This window comes from Stylophora pistillata, chromosome 2 (assembly GCF_964205215.1).
Source record: "Stylophora pistillata chromosome 2, jaStyPist1.2, whole genome shotgun sequence".
Classification (NCBI taxonomy): domain Eukaryota; kingdom Metazoa; phylum Cnidaria; class Anthozoa; order Scleractinia; family Pocilloporidae; genus Stylophora; species Stylophora pistillata.
This window is the reverse complement of record NC_142520.1, coordinates 56,075,997-56,103,487: the sequence shown is the minus strand read 5'-3', so window position 1 is coordinate 56,103,487 and position 27,491 is coordinate 56,075,997. Positions and strand designations below refer to the sequence as shown.

The window sequence follows — 27,491 nt, the reverse complement described above, 5'->3', positions numbered from 1 at the left end:
CAACGTTGGCCGTGAAATCGTGGCTACACTATTTACGCTGGGTTCCTCGAGACTTCGAGGGCACGAAGCTTCGAATTCTCTTTCCTATTCAAAAACTTTGATTTCAATACCGAATTCTCGAACCTTCCAAAAACTAAAACCAGTTTTCTTTGTTCTCAGGATAATTGAAACATCGAAAGTCACAAGATGTTGAAAATGTCTTGCTAATGAGTCTTTCTCATTGGAATTAAGTTAATGATAGTACTTTGCGATACCATTTATTCTAAAAGTAGTTTTTTTAACGATGAAACATGAACTCGTGTCACCTCAAAAAATGTTCGATTGCAAAATTGCCTAAATGACAAACGCACATACGTAGCTTGATGGTAAACAGATATGTCTTTGGCGCAGCGCTAGTTAATGTCACGGTAATCCTGCGGTCATGCGCGCGCGCATAAGTGTACATATGACTGTCAATTGTTTCAGCAAGTCTGAGAAGGAAAAGAGATATTTTCAATTATCTTAATTTTCAGCGAAACGTGTCAACATTCTGACTAAGACCTTTTCTGAATTCTTTTATTCCTTCTATAACATTTCATCATGTTTATTCTGAACCTGCTTTACGTAACAAGCCTTTTAAACGATGTGGAGTCTGCAAGGGAAACATGCAAATTATAAGTCAGTTTAATTTACTGAATTAACTTTTTTTAGCTTTTAAATCATGAGCGTTTTTTTTATTACACTTGATTCGACATGTTCTTTTCAAGTAGTTTCATAAAACATTTCAACTTCATCAGGCTGAAAAGTGTAAGTTCCTGCCAGGAATGATTTGGTGAATGAGCTGCCATAACTGTGGCCAGCTGGTGGACTGTAGGAGTATCCAAGGTTTGAGTAAGAATTTCTATTGGATGAGGCGTAGCTGGCAATGTGAAGATCGTGTCCTCCACCAAATGAGGGTCCACGGTCGTGACAACCGTACATGGAATAAGCATAGGAAGCATACACTCCTCTCTGAGACAGTTTCACTGGTCGCCAGCCTGGCTTGTTAACCAATGAGAACAAAAAGGCCGATGAACTGTACCGGTACGCACAACTGGAAGCTAATTCAGAGAGAAAAATGAAGAAAACTATTTTCTTTCAAGTTTTAGACAGCCATACACACTCGGCTTTTTTTCCCGTGGACACATTATTCCTTTTTTTTTATTTTACAAGTATAAGGACTGTTCTGTGTTATCTGCAAAATCACGTCTAAGTTTTAATCGAGTAACTTTCCAGATTGAGTATCTTGGGATTTTTAATCACACAGTTCATTTAATTATGCAGTTATTTCACCTATTTCCAACTGTGATGCTTCAATTATTTTGAAATAATTACCTTTAAGGTAATACCAGAAACTACAAGTCTCGTTTATTAGAGCAACGTGTTTAAACACGTGTTGATTCGCACCTAGCCATTTCAGTTGCTCTTCGGTGCTTAAACTGAATGCTTTGTTATCTAATTTTGGTGTAAAATAACACAACATACTTTATCTAAACATGGGGTTTAAACTTTATACAGTTTTATCGTGCCACGTACAAAAACACCAACTCGAGACATAAAGGGCCTGTTTGATTATTTGTTTTCTTTTTCTTTCTTTACTTTTTTGTTTTTCAAGGTAGAGACCAGATATATTCTCAGATTTTAATTTTAGCGAAGAGAAAAGGCAAGCAAACTTGATCACTCATGCACTTACTCCATGACGTGCTGGTGTATCCACCAAAGACGTATTTTCCCACACGGACAATGGTCACTGTCGGCCCTTTGTTGTCACACAATGAGTGGAAGGTAGTGCGGGCCCAACCATCCACTGATGCTCGCCAACAGCCCTTCCAGTAAGAGGACTGGCTCTGCACAACATGGCTTAGCCAACTGCTTAGGGTTCCAAGGTAAATGTCATCGTTTGCCAATATTGCCGAATAACCCAGGCCTTAGAACAGGAAATAAATATTATTCAGTTTCAGTTTAGATTATTAGACTCGCCGACAGGCAGGGACACCGCAACAGCTTGCGCCAATTACTGCGGGCCCAGTAAACCCACCCATCCCACCCCAGGGGAGGACATCCACCACACAGTAATCTCGTGCGTGGGAAATTAACGTCTCCTACCCCTAACCCTGAAGGAGACGGGGCCTACGGTTTATTTCACCTTTGATCCCCTTTTTGTTTCATTGCCCTAACATTATGTGAATGTGTAAAGATGTCGAACATTGACACAACACCAGCAAACAACTAAACATAAGAAAATTCGTTGCTGATGCAGAGCATAAACTACTGAGGTTCCTGAGACAGGAAACTTTTCTACTTCTACGAAGTTATGTTAATCAATACAATAGGAATGCGATGATTTTTGAACTCAGTTATCACGTGTGGAATACACTTTTCATGTTTGCAAAAATAAAATGAAAAGCAATCTTCCAAAATTATTTTTTGAGATAAATAAAAGGCTCAGAGGAGATTTTCAAATCAGTTCTTTTCCTATCAAAGTTTGAAAAGGAAGCCAGAGTTCGGTTAGAATCTCAAACAGAGTACAAACACCAAAACTTTCATTTCCCTGCTTAACCGACAGTTTCGTGTGAAAGTTAAGATATTTCCGTTCCCAAATTTTTTTTGGGCATAAAGGGCTATAAAAATGTATTTCAAGTTGTTTTTCAACACCTCTCACCTGCATAGCTATAATAACAATCAAATCCATCTCCAGAGTATCCAGCTTTACACTTGCACTTGTACGAGCCACGTTCATTTGTACACGTGGCCAGCTTGTGACAATAATTCAGATCATGTTGGCACTCATCTAAGTCTAGTAATGATATAAAATGGAGCAGTAAACACTCTTTTAACAGAGAAGAAACAGATAAGGTTAAGCTAGGCCCCTCGAACCTAATTTCCGCTTACTGACAACGCGTATTTCCGTACCCGGAACTGATTAAGAGTATCGCTGATATCCACGCCTTCCATCCCCTCTTCGAAGACCTTCGAAAGTTCTGGCTAGACCTCTCACCCCTCCCCGCTAACTATTACACAAAAACGTCAGATTGTACAGCTGAAGCTCGTAGCAAGAGGGTCAAATTTGAGTCTCATAATTGTTATGGAGAGCGTTGTGTTACATAATTCCTAAAAATAGAACTGAAGACGTTTCTGGAACGCTTAGTCATGCTAACTCCTTGAGAATTTTTTTAATGGAACTTTCTAGAACCCTTAGTCAGCATATTTTGTTATGATGCAATAGTAATTTAATGATACTAAGAATAGACGTATTACAGATCCCTAGAATGTTCTAGGACATTCTGTAAAACATATATAAGGGAGTCGCGATCGGTTAAAGTCAGAGCTTTTTTAGTGAGTTAGTGTTGTCACGAAGGGCCCAGATGAGCTTAAGGTTATTACAGAGCCCGACTACAGAAAGTTGTTGGAGTTATTTACTGTTATTGGAGTCGTCAGCCGTGTGGAAGGCTACTTTGAAAAAAGTTAAGTGGACATCAATACGTTACTTGGATCTTTGAAGACAACCGTGAGTTATGCAGTAGTACACTGAGATTATAGTTTTATAGAGGGCTTTAGGATAAGAGGATAGCTATTTTATTGGTTATTGGTATCGCTCCGTAGTAAGATTATTGCGTCAGTTAGTAAAGTAGTTTAGTTGGTAAGAGTTGTATCTTTCTGTCGGTTGAGAAAATACCGTAACACAATAAAATTATTGTGTCGTTTGACATGGTTAAGTTGGCTGGTACCAGTTTTCATCTTTTTGATGGTTTGTAACTTTGAAAGAATACTGTTAAGGACATTAGCCAGAAGGCTCATTTTTTGATTCATTATTGATTAGTTGACTAATTTCAGAATGATCTTAGATAGCCACATAGTAACAATGCCTATCTGTTTTTCTGTATTTCTATTGGTTTTGTAATCGGACCTTTCAGGGTCAGCACGTGCATATAAAAGGCAAGTTTTAGCGTCCCTTTAATCAGTTCTTCTTAATTTTTTAATAGCCTTGGTAAACTTTCGCCCTGGGACAAGCAGGACCGATATGTGAGTACCTTTTTAACTTTGTTTTTTCCTCTCCAGTCTTTTCAGTGTTGGGCGACAATATACAAAAAAATATTGCAATCATCTCTATGGATTTAAGATTTAAAGGCCAAATTCGTGCCAATTTGCGAGTCAGTGAACGCCCATCATTTATATAGAACAATAGGCTACTTATCAGCGACCAAAATTCTTTTAATGTGTTTCGAAACTTTTGCTCTGTTTTACTTGTATTTTTAATCTCGTTATAGACGTTAGAGCTCAGTATTTGACACGCGATTCTTTGATCGTATATTCCGCGGCTTTTAATTAGATTGATAGAACTTCTTTGTATTGTTGTTTCAGTTTACGATCGATCGTTTGATAGATTGATTGACCGTGAGAATAATCGTTATTTTCGTCATTGATTGTGGTTCGTGGTCGATTGCCTTTCAAGAATAAAGATTCGTGCAAACAGTCAACTTTGGTTTGTCATTTCGATCAGTAAAATAGTCCCAATCACCTCGTTAACCGCGTTTTGGAGCGACACGCCCTTCAACTTGCGAATTTAGATTTTTGGTCGCCGCAAAGCTACAAATACAGAAAAAAGACTAACCAAGGCCGGTTGAACACTTTTACAGGGCTGAATTATATAATCATTGGCTATCCAAAAATAGGTGTCATTTCGTCCTTAGCAGTTTCTATGGCAACGCTTTCAAAGGTTTATTTAGACGCATTTATTAGCTTATGGCTCAAATAATTTGAAAACCCAGTGACCCCGTGATTTTTCTTAGTGATTGCTTTCGGCGCTTAAAAGGAAAATGTACGAAGATTTTTAAAAAATTATACGGAGCGGAATTTCAGAAAATCTAGAAAAAGGCAATTTTCACGCATCGTAAATGTTCTTCCGTATAATTTTCTAGTTTTTTTTTTTCTGACGATTCCTTTCATCGTTATTACCATATTGGAACAATAAAAAGAAGGGTTCACCGGACTTGTTTTTATGCAATAGCTTTCGTGAGTTTAGAAGTTTTCACTCGCGTTCTCGCGCATTTAAAAATCTGGATTCTATAAAATAGACATTTGCTCATGATCTGTTATAGCTACCGCTGACTATCGCGTGTGTTCGCGCGAGCACCTATTATCTGATCTTTACAGACGTTTACTGCCTAGAAAATCATTCAATACCCATCAAAGACAGCCTCCTGGGCTCATCTTAAAGGACCTACTCACAACTTCTGGTTATATTATATTTTTTTCTTTGAAGTTTCAGTGTTCTTCCTCCACTTTAGGCAGATTATCCTTCACTTGATCGCATGAGTTCTCCCTTTTTCGCCGTCGCAAGATTTCATATCGGTTGGATTTTTCGTTTAGATGTGAAGCAACCTTTATGTCTCCGAGAATCGTCATCTTTATCTTCGTTTCTGTCTCCTACATACGCAGTGGTCGTTCAACACATCAAATACACGCTGTTAGGTAAACTTCTTACACAAGTAGAAAAAAGCCTCGCGCCGCCATCTTTGTTTTGAATTTTCGTCTTTTAAGGTGGCTCGTACCGGTTTTCATCTTTTTGATGGTTTGTAACTTTGATAGAATACAACAGAAAGACTGACCAAGGCCAGTTGATTCGTAATAAACCCGTGAAAGTGATAAATCAGATACAATGCAATATATGAAGTTCATATATTTTGAACTGCGGTATTAGATACGTATGATGCACGATAATACCGCAGTTCAAAATATATGAACTTCATATATTTCATTGTATCTGATTTATCACTTTCACGGGCTTATTACGAATCAACTTAGGGGCCTGCTCCCAGTTGGCTTGTTAGCTCAATTGGTAGAGCGCTGCACTATTATCGCAGAGGTCAGTGGTTCGAATCCCGTACAGGCCTGATTTTTTTCAGGTCTGATTTTCGCTATTGCTTAAATAGCGCTATCTACTGCGAGGGTCGTGCATCATACGTAATTACCCCGGATGTTCTACTGCGAAAAACATTACGGGAGTCTAGTTTGTTTTGTCACAATACAATTGGCTTTCAAAGAACTTTTAGTTCGAAAAAAGGTTTTTCTAAATAACCCGAGTGCGTTTCATTATTTGAAAATAACTTTTTTGAAAACTTTAGTTAAAACAGTAATGCTTTGTTTGCGGTGTAAAAAAACTTTTGTCTAAATTTGACCCCCGACAGCCTTCTGTATCCTTAACCAAGATACCCAGTATTCTCAGTGTCTCTCTATGAAAAAGTAGAAATTGTTATCAGTTAACTGTCCTAAAAAGAAACGTGGCAAACTGCTACGACTTATATGTGATGGACTGACATCTTGTACAGGGGAGAACATTCCAAGCTGCCTCACGCTTCCAAAACCAGGATAAGCCCAGAAAAAAACTGAATCATTATACTAATACACCAACCTAATAATTGTAAAACATGAAGCATATTTACACGTGAAAAGGGTATGTTAGAAAAAGCTTTTTTAACTATATATGTTTGACTTACCTTTCTTACAAGTAAACTGATGGCAATCACTACACTGCACGTCGTTCCATTCATAGCTGTATTTCACACCAAGTGCGTGCACACAATCTTCTTCTTTTAAATTATTTGGCTGATTCTTGGCCCAGGCTGTAAAGTTTCCAAGTCCATGGTCAACCCAAGTAAAGTCACCCTCAACTGATCTGTCATTAAAACCCAACCAGGATTTATCTCCATTATGGCGATGCTGAATGTAAACATTTTCTTCATTATTGATGACATCAACAAGGACTGAGTTCTCTTGTCTACATTTTGTTACTGCTGTGGTCCAATCTGCACAGGTATCACTTGTAAAATAACAGAAACCATTGAAGTAGCTCCATCCGGGTTTGCAGATGTCTGGAAATAAATGCATTATTTAATCCTGAATATAGTAACAAAATTTTATTCCTATGTGACAAGGTTTCGAACCGAATTGCATCTTCTCCGTCTACTAAATATTGGTTGCATACAGACCTGATAGGACTGCATAATTCACTGACACAGGATCATATCTGGTCTCGTACAGTTCCTTGACGCAGACTCTGAATCCAGACTCATTCATGTTCTGCAAATAATTCAAAGTTCTTTTATAATATAAATAAATTCTAAATTTCTATCTCAATCGAGATAATTGAGAAATTTGGCACCGCCCTTACGCGAAACGGCAAACGTCAGCTTGGCCTTTCACCTTTCAGGTAAAATAGCGTGAACCTTGCTGCTTTAGTTTCGCGTGAGTTCACTTCACGGTGGATTTGAAGGCGCCCTTGTACGACTTAAAAGGAATAGTTTGGTTCTCTTTTTACAGCACTTTACTTCTACTCTGTGAGAGAAAAAGTGGAGAAAATCATCCGTACACTGCAAAAGCGAAACAGATTACTTTCGCATGGAAACGGCAAAGCGTAACTGGGAAACGTGAAAAAATAGCGAGAAAAACAAGGTCACGTGGTCACTCTTCCCGTTCAAGTTTCACGTAAACGTGGTGCTAAATCTCTCTTTTGTCCTCTACTACATCCTTTAAGAGGAGTTAAAAACAGAAAGTAGGGTAAAAGTGGATGGCTATTTTTTGGATGACTTTTGATAATCAAGCAACTATTTTTAAGCCGATATAACAAGTTTTAAGGTTTACCAAGTAAAAAGCTCTTACCTCAATCCACACAGATATTCCGTTATGAACTGGCGCCAAGTTTCCACTCGCTGTTGTGCTGTGATTGGCTGATATTTGGACGGATGGTGTCGCATTGTAACTTCGTGTAAAGTGTACAAACTGTCAGTAAGATGAAAAACAGATATTGGAGAAAATTCTTGAATAATTGTTTTCCTGAGCATCAGCGTTAATTACTCTAATTTTCCATAATCGCAGTGCTCGACTCAGACTTACACTGTACACTTACCTCGCAGTAAGCGTTGTTGTCTTCATCTGTTGGTGGATCCGTATTTAGAAAGTTTACAGAGCCATGTTCAGTGAAGAGTGGTTTATGTAACTTAGCAAACGCAAACCAGGTCTGTAAAGAACCAGTGCAAAAAAAAAAGAAAAAGACTTATTTCTAGTGAGTACCGTAACACATTCTTCAATGAGTTACAGATGATTTTACACATTAAAATGCCTTAAAATTCGATGAAAAAAATTGTAATGGAATGAAACTAACAGAATTCTAGTCAAGTTTTGGGCAGAAATGCAAAGGTCCAAGCATGGTACTGAATTAAGCCGATACCTTAATGAGACTGAAGAAAATATCCCTAATCTCAGAGCTTCATCGATTTTAAAACAGAGAGAAAGCATATCACATACCACATAAATGTCCTGATGCTTGCCGTCAAAGTTTTGTAGTTCCCGTAAACAAGCCTTGAACGAGTCCTTGGTTACATCCTCTGTCCAGATCAACGCAGCGTCGTGTTCCTTTCCACTTCTTTGGTGATCAGACGTCACAAGAACAACTGGTGATTCCTTAAACTTGTCCTGAACACATGAAAATAAACAATCTCATCACACATCTTTCTTCATTTTGGCAGCTTTTTTTAAAATTGAGTTTGGTCTGCATTGATCATGACAAAGTCATCTGAATCATTATTAATTTGCAGTGGGGTCAAATATTAAAATGATATCAAAGTTTAGTGAATTGCTGTCTGTTTTAAACTTTTTTACCTAACGTCTTTTTACTATCACCATAATTGTTATAGTTATAATAGTAACAATAATAATGAATATTATTGTTATGATTATTATTGTTATGATTATCTACCGAAGACCTGCGTATGCGGAGATTTCTTTGATGTTGATCTTGCGATGATCTGCAGGAGGGGTGGTTTTATGATTCAACGTCACAACGAGCTTCAAGATCTAGAAGCTGACCTGCTATGCATAGTATCTGGTGATGTCGAGGTGGAGCCGATTCTTCAGCAGATAACAGGGGAGACCTTGAATAGGGGTTCGAACAGAGCCCGCGACGCAAGTCTCGACATACACGCCCGAGGTTTCTGGGAGCGACAGAGATCTGCATTCTTTGATGTTCGGGTATGCCACCCAAATGCAGAATCCTACCGCGAAAAGACTCCCGAGCAAGTTTACAGGCAGCATGAGAGAGAGAAGAAACGTCAGTATGCCAACAGGGTCATGGAGGTCGAACAAGGAACTTTTACGCCTTTAGTATTTAGTACAACAGGTGGAATGGGCACAGAATGTAAAATAGACCATAAACGTTTAGCTGAGCTAGTATCAAATAAGAAGGGAGAGAGCTATGCAAGCACCATGTCATGGATTTAAGCCAAGGTGTCATTTCCGCTCATTCGTTCAGCTTTGCTATGCCTAAGAGGATCACGATCCATCAGAAGAACCCTCGATATCATCGAGAAATGTCTAAGATCCAGCAATGTCTAAAATCTTTGAATATCTTATTCATCAACAATTGACAGTTCACTTAGAGAAGATTCCTCATAAATTCTATATTTGGATACAGAAAATATCATGGGTGCCCGACGGCGCTCCTTGCACTCACTGAACAGTGGAAGGAAGATCTTGCTAATCATAACATTACTGGCACAGTAGCCATTGATTTAAGTAAGGCCTTTACCTGTCTACCACATGACTTAATTCTGGAAAAACTTAAATTCTATGACTCAGGTGATCAGGTGCTACCTTTAATGCGAAGCTACCTCTCTTCTCACCCTCAAAGAGTGAAGCTTGCCACCACCGTCTCCACGTGGCAAGGGGTGTTAAAAGGAGTCCCTCAAGGCTCTGTGTTAGAACCTACATTGTTTAATATTTTTATTAATGATTTGGCGTATGCAAGAACACGATGCAGGATTCAGTATTAATTATGCGGATGATACAAATATCCATTTATTATTCTAAGTGAGGTGGCTCTCCCATAAGCCTGGTGGCTTCTTGGGTCTCCTCGCCTTCTAACTGTTATCGCTGTAATTAACTATTTTTTAATTGTTAAAATAACGCAAATAAAGATGATGATGATGATGATGATGATGATGGTTTATTCAAAATGGCATGAGAACTAATCCGGAAAAGTACCAAGCTATGGTCCTTGGCAGAACAGAAGATAAGCTACTCCTTCAATCGGGTAAAATTGATATCAGAAACGCAGAAAAGACTAACCTCTTGGGTGTTGTACTCGATAGTAAGCTTAAATTAACGATCAAGTTTCGAGTATCTGCCGCAAAGTGAGTGCTCAAACAAATGCGCTTAATAGACTGCAAAATATTTTACAACTTAAAACCAAGGAATCGTTATATCGTTCGTTCATACTACCGAACTTTTATTACTGCAACCATGTTTGGCACCATTACGGAAAAAGAAACACTGCAAAAATCGAAAAAGTCAATGAAAGAGCGTTGAGATATGTCTATAATGATAAACATGCATCTTATCAGCATCTCTTGGATAGGATAAGACTACCCTCCATGGAATCTCGAGGAATTCAGGACATGTTACTGACAATACATAACATCATATCGAACAATGCACCACGGGCAATTAGGAATCTTATTAACTTACGCTCATTTAAGTACAATCTCAGGCGCCAAGAATATGTCTTATCTTTACCTAAAGTTAACACTACCAAATATGGACTCAAGTCATGGAGATATTTTGCAGCCAAGAAATGGAATGCACTCTCAAATGACAATACAATAAAAGTGGGCACCAAAGAAATAGTAAACAGAATTAGATCGTTAAATTTCGAGGATTACTAGATTAGTAACGTTAGTTTTAATAGTAGTTTGATTGCGGCGGAAATGTTGTAATAACAGTTTTAAATAGCTTTTAATCAGTATTTAATTTATGATTTTACCCGCTGTGATATTAGCGTTGTTAGTTGTTAGGTTTTCATTAGGTATTAAGTGGAATGCCTGTAAACTAGCTCTTAAGCTAAGCGTCTTTCCACATTAAATGAGGTATGTATGCATGTATGTATGTATCTTGAGCAGTGCGTCAACGATAAAGTCGAGGAATGGGTAGGGCAAGTGACAAATTTGGCTGAGTTTGCTCTGTCGCAGCCCCAGCTGGCTTGCTACCCAGCGTTCGCTTTTCGATTAAAACACCGCTGGACGTACTCTCTGAGAACTCTGCCTGACATAGAGGATCTACTCGCGCCTCTGGAGCGTGCAATGGCTGATGCCCTAATACCGTCTATTACAGGTCATAAATGAACACAAGCTGAACGCGAGCTGCTGGCGTTGCCAGCGAGAATGGGAGGCATGGGCCTAATAAATCCAAGTCAAGTAGCAGCCGTAGAGTATGTAGCATCGGCTAATATCGCTGGTCCATTAGCCCAACAAATAGAATCACAGGCGCGTGAGCCACCAGACGAAAATGAAATACACGCTGTGCAACGGGAAATGCGCCAAATGAAAAATCAGTATCTGAAGTAAAAACTTGATGAGGTGAAGCGCTCGATTTGTGAAAAAACTTTAAGAGCTGTGAACCTTGCCACTCAGAAGAGTGCTTCTAGCTGGCTTACTGTTTTGCCAAGTAAAGATATGAATTTTAAATTTAAACAAGAGTGAGTTTCGAGACGCTGTGAAACTCAGGCAACGGCTGACAAGTTCCTGATACGCCCTCTCTCTGTGTTTGCGGGAACATCTTCATTTTTGATCATGCTATGATATGCAAACGGGGCGTATTTATCATACGAATTTATCAGTTTTTCAGACATCACAAGAGAAGAGTTGAATAGGGAGCTCACACCGCCCCTAATGCACGACTGGATATAGTTGCTAGGTGATTCTAGGAGAGGCAGAAGTCGGCTTTTTTTGATGTGAGAGTGTGCCACCCAAATGCAGACACCTATAGAGATATGGATCCAGAACAGATATTCAGGCAGCAAGAAGCAGAGAAGAAGCGTCAGTATGCAAGCCGCGTGTTAGAAGTAGAGCAAGCTACATTCACGCCATTAGGTTTTAGCAAGACAGGTGGAATGGCGATGGAATGTGAACGATACCATAGTAGACTTGCTGAGCTACTTGCTACAAAGAAGGGCGAAAGCTTTGTGACTACCATGTCATGGAGCAGGGCAAGAGTGTCCTTTGCGCTGCTGAGATCAGCATTACTTTGCTCTTAAGTAAACTCTCCTAGAAACTCGCGAGCCTCGTAAAAGAAGTTTCTAGCCTAGTTTTTTTGTCAGATTTTTTTGAAAGCTAAGTTACTATCTTGTTTTCTTCTTATATATTTGATTGTTATGCAAACAGGTTTTAACTTTATTGCTATTAATATTATTATTATTGTTATTATCATCAATTAAAAAAAAATTATTATCAGTATTATTTGTTGTTTTTATCCTCATTTAAGCCAATGAAACGAGAATGAAACTGGATGTATAAAAGAATTATCTGGATGCATACAACTATTTAAATAGTAAATTACCTTTCGAAACGTCACATCTGCGCAGTTCGTTCCTGACCACCATTTTGTCATTTTGATTCTTCCCGTCATTCCCTCGGGGGGTGCCCCTTGGTACGCCATCCAATCAATCGTGGCGAAAGGATTGAAGTTGTTTCCATTCCTCCCAGATCGCATTGCGCAGACTGTAAAATTTTGATTGTTGACTTTCTCTGTCCAAAATGTGATAGCATGATGCACCGTGTCGGAGTCATTCAGGTTCATGTGGCTAAGGGTGATCTGCACTTGAACTTCTTTGTTCGGATAGAAGCGGTATGGTGGGAATACCACTATTTTGCAGCTTGAGTCTGACCATTTGGGAACTCGAAAGAGCTTTACCCGACCATGAATGATTGGAAAGCCTGTAAACATTGGAAACGCTAAAGTTCTAAACCAGTTGTGACCAATTTTTTCCTGTTATATCTCATGCAAGTTTCCAGAGGTTTCAGTCAGCATTTGAAAATCCTAAATTCTGTGTCTGTGTTGTTAGTGGAAGACAAAATTTCTTCTCGTAGTAATAAGGCCTTACCCTCACAGCTGCCAGGATGATACAAGGTATTATTGTCCAGACCCTTGCAGAAGCTAAATTTGTACAGGCATTCATTGACATATGTCGTTCCATTTTCCGTGCAGACAGGGTCTTTATACGACGGGCAGTTGTCGTCACACACACACCGAGCTTCATGGGCACTGTAAGTTTTGCAGACTCCGAATGATGGGCAGAACACATTTAGACAGGGATTGAGATCTGTGAATGTGAAGCAAAATGATAGTTAACTCATAATTAAAGAAAGATACCAATGCAACGATATCAAATAATTGCACTGATACATTCAAGTTGAACCCAAACCTCCAATAACGACGTAGCTAACATACAGAGGGTCGTGTTTGCTTCCTGTTCCACTCAAGTCTTTGACACAAATCCTCATGGATGTGAGGCTAACTTCCTACACGGAGACCAGAGAGGACAAGTTGAAACAACAGCAGAATAACAACCATAAAATCAGAGCGATCATGTACCTCAACCCAGGCTGATATGATGTTATTTTTGGGTGAGACAAGGCTTTTCATCCTGACTTGAGAGTTGTACAAATGATGCACAGACACAAGGACAACAGGTGAGGCATAAAAGGTTGTGTTGAACTGCACCTCCTGTAAAAATTAAAGAGAGAACAAATTTATAGGAGAGAAAATCTGTATGGTACTACGTAGCTCAGCTCTGTTTTGAAAACGAACGTTTTTTTTTACCTTGAAATAGCTCCTCAAACTTCACAGTAAACGAGACTAGATTTCACTCACTTGACAAAAACCATAATTGTCTTCAGCCGTTGGCGGGTTACTGTTTGGAAAATCTGCTTCTCCTGACAGCGTAAAATTAAATTCAGAGCCATTGCCAACAAATGCAAACCAGTCCTGGAATAAATGAATGCAAAGCATGAGTTGCCGTCAAACAAAGTATAAGGTTATCAGACTAGAAAAAACAAAAAAAAAAAAGAAGAAAACAGTAAAGTTGGCTTACACGCTCACCCATAAAAACTACAGTAGATGTATCTCTTACCACAATGGTGTCTCGATGTTTTCCATCGAAGGGCAGGAACTCCCGGATGCACACCTCGAAACTTCTGGAATTTACATTTTCCAACCAAACATACATAGCGTCATTTGGCTTTGTGTCACGTGTGTACCTAGCTGACACAAACACGGACGGTCCTCCAAGAAAACTCTGCAATGTTTTTGGATCATATATGAATTTATGTCTATGGAGTAAATTCACCTTAGCTCCAATAAAAACCATTCAGCTAGACAACATATCATGGCCACAAGTTAAAGGTTTATATGTTGGATATCTTGTCTTTCATTGGCTGAGAGCGAAAAGCTCGAAATCTTTTCTAAATCTTCCTTTCTTTACCTTGCAAGATCTGGACTTTACAACCCACCACCGAAATTTCTGAGCATTGAGTGGCCTGTTTAAATGAGCATGGAAATGTGTTCCACATGAAGTAGGCGGGATTCACTTTGCAAGTTGGTCAAAAGTCTTTCTTATTACGGTAGAACATGTTCAGAGGGGTTTGACCTCACAGTTTTGTTTTTTTATTTCCTTATTTCTTCTTACCTGTGAGAAGGTAACTTTGTCACACTTAGTCTCGGTTGTCCATATTCCAGTAAAAGAAACACTACCACGCGTCATTTGAGGATGATCTTGGAAAGCCAACCAGTTGATGATTCCTGTACCATTTGATCCAATACCTGACTCACGAGCACACACTTCAAAGTCACGTGTAGTAACCGACTCAACCCACATAGCTGACGGCGAATGGACGCGTGAGAACGCCTCACCATGGCTGACCGTCACGTGAACGTTAACCTGCAATTTTGAAGCCAGGGCGCGCAAGGCATTATCAGTTACTTGATGATAATGAGATTGACCTGTACACGCATTTCAAGCGAAATAACTCAACATTCTCAAATAGTCCACGTATCGTGCTGTTCTCTGGAGCGTACGTGCCAGAGGTGTTTCGCCTTTTCAGATTCCAAAGCTTCAAAGTTAATTGTGTCTAATTTGTCTTTCGATGCCCGTTCTTAATCTCTGGAATTTTAATTTACGGTGCCAAATAGAGTGTTAATTACGACGAAATATCCTACGTCAAAACACAAACTGAAGTTATTAGGATACTATGAATGCTATCCAGGGAAATGTGGTCACAATTGGCGCTGTGGCAACCGAGTAAGGAAAAGATCAGCTGATTACACTGACCTCTTAAAGCAAGACACGAGCTGGTGAGCTCATGTAAAACAAGAAACGTATTTCATGTGGGGAGAAGTAAAGTGGAATAGATTTAGTCGACAAAGTTACGGGATCAACAAAATCGAGTCGACCTAGAGATTGGTCAAAAAATGACATCGATCGAGTGGAAAGACGCTAATATTCCCTGAGTGTTGCTCGACCGAAGACCTTTCGTTACTACATGGCGCTTTTGGATGGTGCCTTGAAGTGTTCCGGATCACTGACTAGTACTTACCGTCCCCGATCCAGTGAATGTCTTGGGGAATACAACGTTTGTGCAACGAGGCAGTCGGCAGTGTTGAGAAGGTGAACACGCACTGCTGCAGCTCCAACCCTGCAGAGTCTGAGAAATGTTGAGCCTGCCAGTTTGGAGAGTGTTACCTACAGGTAAGGAGATGTGTCTTTATCAAAAGAACCAGTTGGCATTGTAACGTGACTTAGAAGTTCAGACAGAAAAAACAACGCATATTAAAGTTACTGATTTTACGAACATGTAAGAGTACGTCTCCATCACTGAACTATTTGATCTTCGAGAAATTTCCAATTGCGTTATGTCGATTATCCAGAATAGTTCTAGTTTTTTAGTTAACTTTACATGCGCGTCACCCTATCAAAAAATTAGATGCAGAACTGAAATCAATCTCGATTTGGTTGCTCTTACTTTCACCGCTTTCAAGGGTCACTGTTTTTACTTTGCGTTATTACTGGCTTAGTTGATGTCACCTTTCGTTTTGCCTGACCAATATCAACTTGTTTTTTGTTTTTCGACACTTCGAAAACTATTCCACTTGGCCATATAGTTTACAGTGTCTCGCAGTTGCATGATTGTGTCCCTTAATACGAAAATAGATATTTTCCTATAGAAGCTTATCCAACAGATAATGCAGATCAATTCCAGGGGACGGGAAGTTGAGAGACCCTGGGAACGAGGTTCAAGACTTTGCAGAGGCCTACTCTGGGGCCTTAAGTCGCCGTAACTTAACTCGCAGGACCAATTCTCATGGTCTTGAAATAAGTGAGGAGAATTTGCTACCTTTCTATAATATCAAGAAATGGATAGATATTCTAGTCTTCTCGGATAAGGACGAATAAACTGTAGTCCCCGTCTCCTGCAGGGTTAGGGGTAGGAGACGTTAATTTCCCACGCACGAGATTACTGTGTGGTGGATGTCCTCCCCTGGGGTGGGATGGGAGGGAAGGTGAGATCGTTACATGGACTGAAGCGGCTGCTGACGTCCGATCTCAACCTTATCATTGTAACTAGACACGTTTGTTGTTTAGAGGGCTTAAGACTCTCTTTCTAACTTTGGGCGACTTTGGGCGATTTAAGGCGACTTAAGCAAATTGGTAGAAAAAACGTTGCGACTTTAGGAGATTCAAGGCGACTTAAAGCGATTTCATATAATATTTACAGAATCCCTTGCAATAAACACAATATGTTTAGAGTGGGGCGAATGGGGTCAATTGGGATGGGTGGAACCCTTCTAACATTTCGTACCCAGGAGCGACTTAAGGCGAATTTAGGCAACTTTAGGCGACTTAAGGCGACTTAAGTCAACTTAAGGTCCCACCGTAGGCCTTTGCAGTCAGATTTGTTCATTTGTTAACTTTTTCATTTAAACATTTTGACCTTATCAGGTGAATTAGGAAGACTATCTTTTACAAGGGGATGTTCTTCATGCAGCGCAAGAGGTTACGTTAAAATGTATATCATATTTGTTTTCCAAAGATACAAGATTTTTCTCTTTATTTTTTTCATGAATTGATTAGGGAAAAACTAGTTTTTCGACACTTCGAAAACTATTCCATTTGGGCCATATAGTTTTCCTGTCTCGCAGTTGCATGATTGTGTCCCTTAATACGAAGATAAATATTTTCCTGTGGGAAGCTTGTGCAACAGAGAATGCAGATCACTTCTACTTGTAGATGAAAGCTAGACTTTGCAGTCAGATTTGTTCATTTTTTCATTTTAACATTTTGGCCTTATCAGGTGAATTAGGATGACTACGTTTTACAAGCTGATGTTCTTCATGCAGCGCAAGAAGTTGCGTTAAAATATATACGGTATTTGTTTTCCATAGATACTAGTGAGAAGAATTTGGTGAGAGCGTTAAAGCATTTCAGCTTTGAAGTCTTGCAGACGTAACCCTAACCATTCAGGAAAAACTGCGACTCTAGAGGAGAAATAAAAGTCTTATAACGTGCATATACATATATACACGTCAGGGTGGTAACTTTTTCTTGAGGAAGATACAACCAAGTAGCTTTCATTTTTCGTATTAAGTTTGTATTTTGGTGTTTCGTAAGATAACATGTAGCTGGAGTCAAGCGACTGTTAATCCAAGGAGTAGTCTTAGCAGAAACTAAAAAATTAGACATGACATTCCACACGACTTGACACGTCAGAACGTTCAACTTGCTCACGACTGAGATGTTCACTTACGGGGTCTACTTATGGACTTCTTGCTGGCTACTACTTGCCACGTGTGACTTACATTTCATTTTGTTTAAGCTTGAGCAAGAGAACAAGAAACATTACTTAACATCGGTTGACTGTACATAACTGTATCATTTTCAAAATGTAGTAGTCAAAGTATTTTTTTATGCCAAGACCTATTCTTCTATGTGAAGGGTTTCTTAGACAAGGAAGTGGTTTAAACATGACTGATCACAATTTGAATTTCTAACACGTAATGGAGTGAGTGAAGAACCAATACCTTGGAGACGACTTGATGCGGACGAAAGATAAAAAAAACCTTAGCCTATAAATTTCTTAATTGATCATTCATAAAAGGAAGTGTCACAGTGGTTATCAAGCTTGATCATTCTTTATTATTTTTGTAACTCCATAAGGAACGAATCAAATTTTCCATTTTTGAAAGGATTTAATTATAGCCTCTCACTGTAAGCTAAACTGTAAAGAGTCTTTGAATTAATTCTAAACATTCATTTCAAAAGAAAATAAATTTTCTCTATGGTAATTGAGGCATCCTGTTAGCTTTTAGCAAAAACATTTCGAAGCAAGTTTCGTGAAGAAGTAATCCCACGTAAATTTCAAAGATGGTCTCAAAGGGGTTAACCGTCAACCGTCAATGGCCAAAATATTAACTGTCAACGTCAAAAACGCTATATTTTTACCGCCAACCGTCAAATAAGCAAACCAATGTTAGCTGTTAAATGTCTCAGATATCCTTAATTAACAACTAAACGATTGCCCTAATTGGGGTCAAGTTCTGTTGTTTATTAATAAAAGTTTTGATATATCACAAAAATACATTAGTATAGGTACTTTAACTTCTAGTTACCAGTAAAAAACTGGTTAGCGACAGAACTGACTTCCGGTGTGGAAACACTTCCGGTGTCGTAAAACGTTAGTCATTTGTTAAGAAAAGGTTTTATTAATTAACAGTTCTTTACAAACGTGTCATTAAAGAAACTTACGGCTAAATTCGTACGTTTAGTTCCTTTTATAAACGACATTCCAAAAAATTAACCGTCAATCGTCAAATGACCTAAAATTTAACTGTCAAAAGAGTTTATTTTAACCGTCAGCAGTATCCTTGACCCTATCTCCCCACCCCCACATGGAGACCCTCTTCTAACCCCCCAAAGAACAACTTTGTTTTTCTATATCATACTTGAATATAAATGTTAATACATGGGCTTTCCTAAAGCTTATGTTATAGAGATCCTGCACAAAACAACAATTAAACAGTCGGTCTTCAGAGCAAGGAAAATTAAAACTTTGAGGAAGTTTGACGAATAGAATGGTGACCGTGACATACTGTACAGGAACTATGTTTTTTCTCTCTCAAATTTATCTGACCTATTTATTAATGAGCCTTCTATAAATACAGAGCCATAACGGTTCGAACGATGAATTATCCTCACAGGTGGCTTTTATTAAAATCGACAAAGTTTAACGAGGCGACGCGTGTAGTGTATGTCCAAAAGATTTTACTTCACTATCTGCTTCCTTCCCTCTCGAATTTGTGAATGAAATAGCAAAAAGTGTATTTTAAGAAACTAGACTATACGACAGTGAGATCGGCAGTCAATTCTGTCTTAACAGCTTTAAAAGAGGACTGAAAAAAAAGGTGGCAACTTAAACTCAAACTAAATATATTTCAAGTCGTAGTTTGTAGGAGAATTTCTGTCATAATTTTCTTTTGACCTCAATTTCGTCCAAATGCAATCGTTTTTTCGCTACTGGATCGTGTTGGGATGATTAATGCAGTCTTACCTTTCACAGCTAATAACAAATTTCCAGAGATAAAAACAATTAGCATCAGCATAGTTGAACAATTTATCGTCGCAGACCAAATGGCCGTGATCTGTACCAGTGATCTGGGATCTATATATGATTCAGTAAAGTGAATTCTTGCATTTTTACATAGATCACTGTTGTTGTTGGCCAGAATAGCTTCCTGCATGAGCAAAGTATCGTGTGTAAGACAAGGAAGTAATCTTAAGCTTCATACTTCCCAAACGATGCCATTTCACCGACGCACGTTTTCCACCTCTGAGTGTTTGATTTTGACCTAGAGGGCATTGACATCACGTAGCACCATGATACACATTGCCGCATGATTCACAGAGTAGTAAAGTTTGTAGATTACTCAGCCATTTGTTTTATTTAGTTGGAAAAACCCCTCTAAAACATTTCACACCCAAAAGCGAGATCCCCTTTGTAAACGTTGTTATAAGAGAATAATCTCGTTTTATAGCAAGGCAAATCTTGAACTATTTAATGAAATGCCTTTGCCATAAGATCAGTGCAGAATCTCGAAGAGGGGACGTGTCTGAATTTGACTACAGATCTCTTTGAAGGTTAAAGCATACATATACTTAACAGTTGAACTATCGTCTTTCTTTTGTGTCTGAATTTTCTTCCTTATCGTGCTAAAGTATCATGGGTATCAAACGAAAATAAGATAAAGGAGATGGTAGAGGGATTAATTCAATAACTGCATGTAGCTTTTACGGTTTTTTTTTTTTTTTTTTTTTTTTTGCTTTGCAGTAAGACGTCAAAAAGTAGCTGGCAGGTGACTTACACGTTTACTTGAAATGAAAAAAGGCCAATGTTGAATTTAACTAATTACACTGGTCGCTTTTGATTATGGTTTTGCAATAACCATTTCACTAGTTTATAAGGTGCATGTCCAAGCCATGAAGAGAATGAAGAACAGAGGTAACTAACAGGTATTACAACTTTCTAATGAAAGAATGAAAATTAAATGTTAGCCGCATACTGTTTTTTAAAATTACATAAACTATGAATAGTTCTTTAGTCTTCCTCATCATTGTTTCTCTTCTGGATCATTTTGTTCAATAACTGGCTTCTTATTTTGTTTTATTTTGACCCAGAGGGACAGTAACATAACGTAGCTTCCTATTAAAGCAAAGTACCATGTGTATGAAACGGAAGTAGTGGTGAGTTTCATATTTCACAGACGATGCCCATTTCACCGACGCACGTTTTACACCTCTAAGCGTTTAATCTTGACCTAAAGGGCGATACCATCACGTCGCACCACGACACACATTGCTGCATGTTTCACAAAGTAGTGCATTGTGTAAATTACCTAAATGCGTTTTTTTTATTTGGTCGGGAACTGACTTCCGTATAGTATTCTAGTCAAACCCGGAAGCGAAACATTTTCCTCTCAGTGTAGTTGTTGCAGTAATCGCGAATTGATCAACTTGCTTCCGTGAGAAGACGAACAGATTATTGTGATATTTTGGAGGATTTATCGATAGCAAGTTCTAAAGAGGCTCCACTCTTTTAAGGGCCTTTGTATTAATCCCAAAATTCATCGATTAAAGTAAAAGAGAAAGAGGATTCCAATCGGATAAACGAGGCAGTTTAGGGCTTATTGTAAAGACCAAGGGTTTCATCACGATATCATAAGAAACTGTCTTAGACTAAAGAAAAGCTGTTATCTTTTATTGAGATAGGTAGGTAGGTAGGTAGACTTTATTTAGCCAGGGTGGCCCATTCAGCAACGAGGCTGATATCTAGAGGGGCCCTGGAGTAAAACATTACAATAGGTAAGAATACAAAACATCTTGAAAGCTGAAAATATATGATAAAATTTAAAAATACCAAAAAGAATTTATGAGTAAAGGTATAAACAAACATGCAACAGTTTACAAGAATATAGTGTCTATAAAATTTTAAAATTTGTAGGTATTAATTAATACTTTGAAGGAAGAAAGTGACTCGGCTTTTTGAATACAACGAGGTAAAAAGGTTAAAAAGAGCTGAGCCCGAATACCTTAAAGTTTGTTTTGCAAGGCTTAGTTTCGGTTTGGGCAGGTGCAAATCTGTTCTCCTGCGAGTATTATAGCTATGTACATTACAATTTCTAGTGAAATAGTCACTCATAAATTCAGGTACTAGATTATTTAGGCATTTAAATACTAAGGTACATCTTTGTCTTTTCAGTTTTGTTTCTAGCTCAGCCCACCCTAAAACATTAAAAGTGTCTTTTGAAGAGTCATGCCTTAAAACGATTCTGGCAGCACGATTTTGTAACCGTTGTAGAGTTTTGCTGGAGGTGGCTGACAATTCACCCCACACGGTGTCCGTATAACACAAGATTGGCTCTATAAGTGTATTGTAGACACAATTCGCTGCTTTAAGAGTAAGACAAGATCTTATTCGGGCTAAGATTCCCAGTCGCTTGTTGACTTTGTTACAAATCGTGTCAATATGCTCTTTCCAGTGAAGCTGCTCGTCGAGCATAACCCCGAGATAATTAAACTTCGTCACTCTCTCTATGTCCTTTCCTTGGATCTGCAGTACAAATTATGATGAGTTTTCCAGTAATTGCCTTGTTCCCAAAAGTAGTCCTTTCGTTTTGCTATGATTTAATATTAGTCTGTTACTCGTCAGCCCGTGTTCAACTCGTTTGAGATCTACTTGTAGATTTTCCCTGATGGTGTTGACATGGGAACCAGAGTAGTAGATGACGGTATCGTCGGCGTACATGCTAATTTCGGAGTGCATCAGACACTTAGGCAGATCATTTATGTAAATAACAAATAGTAATGGTCCTAATAAGGAACCTTGCGGAACGCCAAAGTCTACAGGAAGGCTAGATGATAATTCTTTTCCATATTGAACCCTCTGCGAACGAGTAGTTAAATAATTTCTGAACCAAGTTAAACTGTGTCCTCTAACATCAAAGTGCTGTAGCTTATGAAGAAGGCAATGGTGATCAACGAGATCAAAGGCCTTTTTTAGATCGATAAAGGCAGCTCCGGTTAACTGTTGCTTGTCCATGTGATTTGTTAACTGTTGCTTGTCCAAGATTCGTTATACCAAACAGCATGAGTATAACGTCGTTTGATAACATTGCAAGTGTTGAACCATTCGAAGAATGTGTTTGCCATTCGATGCTAGCGACAGATTAGCGACAGATTAGCCACATAATTAGTAAGAAGATTATTTCAGCTTCGCCACTTTGATTTACAAATTAGGTTTAGTCAGAACATTGATTGACAGAGCATATAAGATCAATAATTCCCGGGTTGGTTTTCATCTGGATGTCAAGACACTTATTTTCTTGCTACGGAAAAATTGTTTTCCATCTTGAGTCATAGACAAGATCATTTACAGGTATCTAGTGAAGAAAAATAATCCATCTCCTACTGGGCAGAACGCCTCTTCCAACTCCGGTAAACCTTCTGCGCACTATTATAAACTTCCCTATGTTGGTCGGTTTTCGAACATCGCTCAGACTAAGTAAAGACAACTACTCAAACGTTATTGTAGAGCTGATTTAGATGTTAAGTTAGTCTTCAGTACGTTTAAACTCAGAAACATGTTCAGTGTGAAAGATTCAGTACCGCTAGGTCTACGTTCGCGTGTCATATATAAATGTTCATGTGCTGGCTGTAATGTCAGTTATATTGGTGAGACCACTCGCCACATTTCTACACGAGTTCGTGAGCACCTCTTGTCGAACAAAACTTCGCATATTTACAAGCACCTGCAATCATCGAGGGCTTGTCTTGACTCTTGTGATACTGAATGTTTCACGATCTTAGACTCTGCCGCTTCAAATTACCAAATTAAGATCAAAGAGGCGTTGCATATTAAGTGAGAAAAACCTATCCTTAATCAGCAGTTGAAACATCTAGAATTGTCTCCTTCCTTTTAATTATGTTGTTCCTCGGTCTTTTAATTTATTTTTATTATGTATTTATTTATTTTTTGATCTAGTCAAGCGCGCGCTATTTACATTTTTCGCGTTTTTAACATTCAAATGTAACGTAAGCCCTGACACGTAGTTTGTAACGTACCTTAATATAAATTCAAATGTACAACAGTTAAATGCTCATTTGCAACTGAAGATGACATGAGAATGTCGAAACATGTCTTGTAAATTTAAACTCAAAGTTGTTGTTTCTTTTTTGAGAGTTATTGTCACTCTGCTGTCTTTACGTCCTTTTGGTAACATTATAAAAGTCATTGTTTTTCATTTACATGTCACGGAATAAGAATGGCGTCTATTGGATTTGTTATCCTCGTTCCTCAAAGCCTCCCGACGCATGTAAAGGAGCTGGTCAAAGTAGTCTGGTACTCTAAAGTTGTTCCAAAAGAGTAAAGTGGAGGCAGGAAGGTTTCACTTTGCATTTAATTTCACCTTTCGTTAGCTGCTTGCTTCACTTAAAACTTATTCCGAGTTACAACCCAAGTCGACCGATCGTTAGCTGGAACAAACGCGGCTTCGTGTGCCTCTTCCTGCCTTCCTCTGATCTAACTATCTGTGTTGACGTTGAAAGAAATCCTGGTCCTTGTTCTTCTTCGTAAAATAATACGGCCCATTTTACTACAAGCTCTTACAATGTTTGGACTTGATCTGAGACACCTGAGGCATTATCAACCTTCCTGCATATCTTATGAGAGGAACCGGCTACTGTCTCTTCGTCATTGGAGTAAGCACTAGTGTTCGCCTGCATTTCTGGGGAAGTTCAAAGCTATGAATCTTTTGAGATACCGGGTAAACGTGCTGGAAGGTCTTAATAACTTTGAAGCGCCTTAAAGCTTTTAGATAGGGCGCCATATAAATTGTCATTTATGTCGCAGAGAAATCAACTGAATGCTACATTCTAATCAGGCAGCATAGGGCGAAAACCGTAACCTGTGAGCCATGGAGTAAAAAAATAAATGTACATTAACTAATCCTAAAAAGCTTTTTCGTTGTGTCTACGGTCCTCCTTCTAACAGAAAGTCAAACTGCCACCTTGAAAGTCCGGACAATATTCAGCGTGCTTGAAAGCACTGCCCTCTGCATCTTTCGCAGTACGTCTGTGCTTCTGCCTCCCACCAGCTCGCGCATCATGACATCCAGCTCCCGTGACCACCCCCCGAAGGCATCCATAATGATGTTATATTGCTTCACCTCGTAGCACCTCGTTATTATTATTATTATTATTATTATTATTATTATTATTAAAACGCACTCTAACGGTTGTATTTATGACTCGTTGCTCTTAGTGAAACACCTCTGTATGGTGCACAAAAAATATCTGTAAAAATCAGAGACCGTAAAGCGGAGAGAAAAATTAAAGAGAGCGTAAAACCTGGTTCTTATCATATGCCACAAACATGCCTGGAACATAACCGTAAGGTAAGGAGCCGTAATGAATCCAGCACCAGTGCGAAGTTAAGCGGAGTTCAAGTTCGCAGGCAAGTTAATGACTGTCGTCAATGAAAACATTTTATGTGAAAATCATCTGAATCTTTGCGATAAATTAAAACAAATCAAATCATTGCATTTTCGAATTCCACGACTTCTTACGTGCCTTATGGCCCGTAAGAAAGATTTCTTTGAAATTCACTGAAATCAACTAGACTAGATATGAAGCTCTGAGGAAGTTTAGAGAACACATACCCTAAAAATTTTCGTCTTGCGGAATCTTTATATGTCGATATTTCACCCAGAACGGAGCTGTCCTGCAAATTATTTGGATATATCAACAAAAGTTGAAATGGTAAATTGGCCACCGTAATGATTACAAAAGCTGACGTTTCGAGCGTTAGCCCTTCGTCGGAGCGAATAGAGGAATTGTGGGTTGTGTGTGCTTTTAAAGGCAGAAAATGGAGCTACGTTATTGGTGGGTGCATGGCAACGAGAAAAACATGAATAAATTAGTGGAATGAAAAGCGTTCATTGATCCCTGTGGGATTGAGACTGCCGGTTTGAAAGATGAGCTTTTGTTCAAGATTTTTACGGCTTTCCGTGCCACCTAAGTGCAAGGAAAGACCGCAGATTGCCATATGTTGCTTAGAATGATTAGGTAAATTAAAATGTCTAGCGACTGGTTTAGATGTGTCCTTGTCATTCCTTTCCACGTCTCGAAGGTGTTCTCGGAATCGGTCACCTAGTCTTCTGCCCGTTTCGCCGATGTATATCTTTTTGCAAGAAGTGCAAGTTATGCAATAGATTACATTAGCGGAGGTGCACGTGAAGTGATCGGTGATCTTAATGGATCGTTTAGGTCCCGATATTTTATCAGTGTTGTGAATGAAAGGACACGTTTTGCATCGCGCACGAGCGCATTTAAAAGTGCCTGGTTGGTCATTAGTCTGAAAAGAACTTCTGACCAAAAAATTGCCTAAGTTTTTGTCGCGTTTGAATGAAATGAGCGGAGGCTGCGAAAAGATAGTGCTTGTCTCTGGATCGTTTTGAAGTAATTTGAAGTTTTTAAGAATGATGGATTTAACTGAGTGGTTTTGAGGGTGAAACGTGAGAGTGAATGGAATGCGGTCGGAATCTTCCTTATGCGACGTTTGTAGTGCTGAATGTCGATCAATAAGTTGAGCGCGGTGGTAACCCGCTTGAACGACGGAAGCGGGGTAACCACGTTTATCGAAGAACTGGCACATTGACTCTGATTTGTGGTGAAAATCAGAGTCATTACTACATAAACGACGAAGTCTTAGAAACTGAGAAAAAGGAATGGAATTCTTAACGTGAGATGGATGAGAAGACGAATATAACAAGTAATTATGCGAGGCTGTAGGTTTGTAATACACACTAGTGCATAAACCGTTGCCTTCAATTGAAACTTTGACGCCTAAAAAGGATAAAGAATTGTCAGAAATTTCCCAAGTATATTTCAGAGCCGGGTGAAAAGAATTGACTGCAGTTATGAATTGAGTGAGCTCCTCTCTGGTAGAGGAGGTAGCGCCGATACAGTCGTCTGTCCTGCAAATTCACTGATACCAAAAAATAAGTACTGATATTTTGCGTGCGACTCGCGTGCGCGTGCTTTGGGACTACGTGGGCTAATAATGTCGTACGCAAATCACGTGCACCTTTTAATTTTAACGTGTGCGATTTTTTAGAGGGAGTTGAAAAGTTTTTAGTTTATCGAGTAGCAGTTTTGTTTATCGAGTAGCAGTTTTTTTTAATGGTCGTTGTCGTTTTCTGTGAGTCTACAGTTTACCGTGTTGGAATTAAAGTGTTTGTTTGGATTTCCCGTTTCGCTTCCTAACAGAGAATTAATAACGCTTCATTAATTGCATGATTGAATCATGCAGTCTTTGTCTATATGATATTTGAACGGTCCTTTGCTCCTGGTTAAAATCATCTCTAACAGTGACTATAAGCAGAGAGAAAAGTTGAAGAGACTGTAAGGTGCAATTCAATGAAAGTGAAAGTTAAAATTTCACGATTGGGAGGCCTATGCGCGGACTAGTGCCAGATCCCTTCGAACCATTCGTCACGGAAGCAACGTTGGCCTTGAAATCATGGTTACGCTATTTACGCTGGGTTCCTCGAGACTTCGATGGCACGTGGCTTCGAATTCTCTTTCCTATTCAAAAACTTTGATTTCAATACCGAATTCTCGAACCTTCCAAAAACTAAAACCAGTTTTATTTGTTCTCAGGATAATTGAAAAATCGAAAGTCACTACATGTTGAAAATGTCGTGCTAATGAGTCTTTCTCATTGGAATTAGGTTAATGATAGTACTTTGCGATACCATTTATTCTAAAAGTAATTTTTTTAACGATGAAACGTGAACTCGTGTCACCTCAAAAAATGTCCTATTACAAAATTGTCTAAATGACAAACGCACATGCGTAGCTTGATGGTAAACAGATATATCTTCGGGGCAGCGCTAGTTAGTGTCACGGTAATCCTGCGGTCATGCGCGCGCGCATAAGTGTACACATGACTGTCAATTGTCTCAGCAAGTCTGAGAAGGAAAAGAGATATTTTTAATTATCTTAATTTTCACCGATACATGTCAACATTCTGATTAAG

General features: G+C 38.8%; 1 protein-coding gene and 1 non-coding gene across 2 annotated transcripts; one reads left to right on the top strand and one right to left on the bottom strand.

The window, feature by feature from the left end:
* Nucleotides 1-304: 304 nt before the first annotated feature.
* On the bottom strand, nucleotides 305-19,601 carry LOC111318833 (uncharacterized). Its single transcript, XM_088748595.1, has 17 exons — nucleotides 19,449-19,601; nucleotides 15,441-15,586; nucleotides 14,534-14,785; nucleotides 13,979-14,143; nucleotides 13,720-13,833; nucleotides 13,441-13,572; nucleotides 13,271-13,367; nucleotides 12,950-13,168; nucleotides 12,406-12,782; nucleotides 8,323-8,490; nucleotides 7,925-8,035; nucleotides 7,678-7,797; nucleotides 7,008-7,098; nucleotides 6,516-6,890; nucleotides 2,681-2,815; nucleotides 1,712-1,945; nucleotides 305-1,079 (listed from the first exon to the last, which is right to left on the bottom strand). The coding sequence occupies exons 1-17, from the start codon at nucleotides 19,498-19,500 to the stop codon at nucleotides 742-744; spliced, it is 3,126 nt and encodes a 1,041-aa protein (XP_088604721.1). The 5' UTR covers nucleotides 19,501-19,601; the 3' UTR covers nucleotides 305-741.
* Nucleotides 5,840-5,912, top strand: Trnan-auu (transfer RNA asparagine (anticodon AUU)). Its single transcript has one exon. It is a non-coding gene; the product is annotated as a tRNA-Asn (tRNA).
* Nucleotides 19,602-27,491: the final 7,890 nt, after the last annotated feature.